Genomic DNA, 4,754 nt, shown 5'->3' on the forward strand with positions numbered 1-4,754 from the left:
AAATTAATAAAGAGCATGTATAACTAAGTATACGTTTATATATATATATTCGTTTTTATTATATATATATATACTGTTTTCTTATGATGCTGATTTATTAATTGCCCGTTTAATGACTTTGCTAGAGTATTAAACAAACAAATTAATAAAGAGCATGTATAACTAAGTATACGTTTATATATATATATTCGTTTTTATTATATATATATATACTGTTTTCTTATGATGCATAATATTTAATTGAAGTTAAATTTTACTGCATCTTTTAATAAACCTATTAACAGTTATAAATGAGTTTTTATTTACAAAGAATTAATATCTTCTTTTAATTAAAAACATACAAATAATTTATAACAATTTATTAAGTCAAAATTTTATGATATTCAATGTTATTTCAAAAATATGCATTGAATAATACATAAACATTTCTCTTATCTCTTAAGTTTTTAATAAGTTAACATTTCTTTCTTTTAATTTTTATTTACACTAAAAATTAAAACATAACATAACATAACATAACATAACATAACATTTCTTTCTTTTAATTTTTATTTACACTAAAAATTAAAACATATTATAACATAACATTTCTTTCAAAAAACTCTTCCCCAAAAAAAAAAATATTAATATTTTTTTTTTTTTTAATTACAATGATGTATATATATAAAAATAAACAAACAAAAAAAAAATAACTTTATTTTTTTTTTTTTTTTTATATAGGACTAGCGTCAGTGCATAGCTAACTTGTACGTATACAACTAGCAACTAGCTTAGCATGCTACAAAAGGTTAATAATACCTTTTATTAACCAATACTCCAGCAAAGTCATTAAGCGGGCAATTAAAAAACCACTTACTTAAAAACATTTAAAAACAAACAAAATATAAACAGAAAAACCAAAGAATATACATATAAAAATAATAATAGAAAAAAAACTTCTATTAGTATTGGTATAAGATTAATTATTTCCCAAAAAACTATTTAGTAACTTTGTTGTATTGGAAAAAATGGTAATATTTTGTTTTTAATTAATATTAAAAAAAAGTTGCTCTTAATTTTAGCTTTTACATGATTTTTTATAACATAGATATATTAAAATAAAAATTATGTAAAAAATTCTTTAAATGAGAAATAAAGTATATTATAATGCATATGTACATAAAACTATGTGAATAAAAAAATGATCAGGAAAAAAAAAATGTTCCATATTTTATTAGTTTAAAATCACAAGGGGTACTGGTTAATAAAAAAAATATATTAACTTTTTGTAATGCAAAATTAGCTTACTAATTAGGAAAATAGAACTCAGATATGCACTGACGTTAGTTATAAAAGAAAATATATATAAATAGCTACATTTTTTTTTTTTTGATAAATATTAAATGTACTAATCGAATATAACATAAACATTACCTTTTTTCATACTTTAATTTTTATCTTTCAATTAAAAATTAATAATCTTTCAACTCAAAAAAAAACTTTACACACCAAAAAAAAATTACAAAGATATATAAAGGTAAAATGAATAAAAAAAAAATATAGCGATATATATATATATATTTTTTTTTTTTTAACTAGCATCAGTACATGGTTGACTTATATTTTTTTGACTAGTAAGCTAACTTTATATATTATAAAAGGTTAATAACATCTTTTGCTAACCAATGGATGATTTATATTTTCCTAACTAGTAAGCTAATTTTATATTACAAAATGTTAATAACATTTTTTTATTAATCACCAGTATATGAATAGTTTTATTTTCAGACTGAAAAGCTGACTTTTTTCATTATAAATAGTTAATATTTTTTATCAATAACTAATTTTCTAAAAAGTAATTGGATAATTAATAAATAAATTAAGAATTCATTAGTTTATAGTGTATACTATACTAGGATTTATAGTATTGTAATATCCCATTCTTTTAAAATGTCTTCATCATTTTCATCTTCTATTGTTTTTTTATCTCTGTTCTTTTTTATCGACCTTTCATGAGCATTTTGTTTATTTCGTTTCTTTAAAATATTCCTTTGTCTCTCTTGCCACTGTTTTTCAATTATTTGTTTTTCTAACATGGGATTTATTACCTTTTTTATATTATTCGTTATTTCTTTCATATGTATTATTTCTTTTTTCCAGTTCAACTTCATCTCCTGAAACCAATCTTCTTTTTTCCAACATTTCCATTTTTCTTTCTTCTTTATCATAATATCCATTTTTTCTTCTTTTTCCATTTCTATTTCCTTTATTTTCTTATTTCCCATTTTTTGTTCACACAATCCTTTATGTTCTTTCTTTTGCTCTATGTATGATTTGAGAAACTTATTTCTCATGGACTCTATCTCTTCTTTTTTACATTGATCTAATACCATCATATGTATCTCTACGCACATATTAGATATTAACCTTTTCTTCTTTATATTATTATTTACTTCTTTCTTTATGTCTACTATTGCTACTTCTCTTCTCTCATTTTCTAAGTAATTTTTTTTTTCTTCTACATTTTCCTCGTTTTCTTCTTTTATAAATTCACATTCTTCTTTCTCATATTCTTCTAATAACTCTCTAAACCATCCCTCCTTATAATGTTCCATAAATACCTCCCTTTGTCTCTGTATCCATTGCTTCCATATTTCTTTTTTCCTCTCTAATGTAGGATTACTCTCTATTTTATCTTATCGATCGATGAAATCTAATTTATCTTTTGTTTTTGCATAAATATCTTCCTCCATTTTCCATTCTTCTTTCAAATTTTTAAACCATTCTTCTTTTTCCCATTTTTCCAACAGTCTTCTTTGCCTTTCTATCCATTTCTTTGATAGCATCTTCTACTTTTCTAATGCTACATTACTGCTTTCTTTTTCTCCTTTTAACATGACTTTTTTGTCCATTACATCTTCAAAGAATCTCTCATTTGTTAACAATTCATTCAAGCAAATTTCTAAAAATTCTATTCTGCTTAATTTCCACTCCTCTTCTTTACGATCCTGCATTATCATCATATGTATTTCTATTATAGTTTTACGCTTTGGTTTCTTTCTCAATGTCGTACAATTATTCTTTTTTCTTACTTCTTCCACTTTCCCTTCCACATGTTTTATTTTTTTTTCCTTTTTTTTTCTTTCTTTTTCGTCTTTCTTGTTTATTTCCTCTTTTTTCTTTAATTGTATGTATTCTTCTTCTTTTTTTTTCTTTTCAACTTCATCTTCTTTTATATTTTTTTCTGTTACATTAATTTTTTCCATTTCTTTTATATTGAGTTCTTTTTTCTTTAATTCGTCCATGAATTTTATAAAGTACTCTTTCTTATTTTCATTCTCTAACTTTTTACTTATCTCTTCTCAGTGGTTCTTCCATATAATTTTTTGCTTTTGTAACATATAATTTTCAATTTTCTCTTCATTATCTCCTGATAAGTTCTCTTTATTCAATTTTTCCATATATTTCTTTCCTTTGTTTTTCCATTTTTGCTTTAATTCAATAAAACATTTTTCTTTCTTCATTTTTTCTAGCTCATTTTTTTTTTTTCTAATGTAATATCTCTTATTATTTCCTCTTCTATCTCTAAAATTTCTATTATTTCGTCTGAATTATTCTGCATTTTCAACTCTTCTATGCATGTTTTCAGAAATTCTTTTTTTTTTAATATCCACTCTTCTTTTTTGCATTCATCTAATACCATCATATGTATCTCTATTCTTAATCTTGATATTAATTTATTTTTGTTTAAATCCTTAAATGCTTTATCCTTCTTCTCTATCTTCATTCTTATTTTCTCTCTATCTATTGTTTCCATATTTTTTTTTACTTCTTTTTCTATTGCATATTCTACTAACAACTTTTTTAACAATTCTTCGTTATCAAAAGTATGCAGCTTATTTTGCTTTTTTATCCACTCCTTCCATATTATTTTTTATCTCTCTAACATAGGGTTAATTACCCCCTTTTCTTTGCCTTCTATCATCTCTTCTTTTTCTATTAATTCTATATATTTATTCACTTCTTTTTTCCATTCTCTCTTTAATTTTTTAAACCATTGTTCCTTTTTCCATTTCTCTATCAACTTATCATTCCATTCTACCCATATTTTCCATAAAGGCTTTTGTTCTAAAAAAATACTAGTAATTTTTTCTTGATTTTTTTTCATTATTAAGTCTCTATTAATTAAATCCGAATATATATCTTCTTCTTTAAATTTTTCCAAACAAATTTTTAGAAATTCTCTTCTATTCAATTCCCATTCCTCTTTTTCGCATTCCTCTAACACCATCATATATGCTTCAATTACAATCTTCCACTTCCAATTTTTTGTTGTTGTTATAATATCGCTTTCTGTTTCTATATTTCTTTTATTATGTTCTTCTTTTTCTTTTCTTTCTCCTTTTTTTTTATTTTCATCTTCTTTGTATTTTTCTTTGTCACATATTTCATTTACATTAATTTCATTTTCCAATCTAACTTCACATATGGAACTGTTTTTCTCGTTACATATTGCAAAGTTTGTCATATTAATTTCTGATTTTTTATCTGAAAATCCTAAGGATATTGATGCACTATCTATTTGTACTTTTTTCTTTTTTTTCTGCGTTTTTTTTTTTTTTGATCTTTGGTTGCTGGTTAATAAAAGGTATTATTAACCTTTTGTAGCATGCTAAGCTAGTTGCTAGTTGTATACGTACAAGTTAGCCATGCACTGACGCTAGTCTTATAAAAAAAAAAAAAAAAAAATAAAGTTATTTTTTTTTTTTTTTTTT

At 22.9% G+C, this 4,754-nt stretch overlaps 1 pseudogene across 1 annotated transcript; it reads right to left on the minus strand.

Moving 5' to 3' along the window:
• Positions 1-1,934: 1,934 nt before the first annotated feature.
• Positions 1,935-4,612, minus strand: PRELSG_0014500 (annotated as a pseudogene; the record flags this gene model as incomplete). Its single annotated transcript is given in 2 exon segments — positions 1,935-3,517; positions 3,520-4,612. Coding segments are annotated over 2 exon segments (2,676 nt in total), but the record flags the coding sequence as incomplete, so codon positions are not given.
• Between the last annotated feature and the right edge of the window lie 142 nt (positions 4,613-4,754).

The sequence above is a fragment of the Plasmodium relictum genome (assembly GCF_900005765.1).
Source record: "Plasmodium relictum strain SGS1 genome assembly, contig: PRELSG_00_v1_143, whole genome shotgun sequence".
NCBI lineage: Eukaryota > Apicomplexa > Aconoidasida > Haemosporida > Plasmodiidae > Plasmodium > Plasmodium relictum.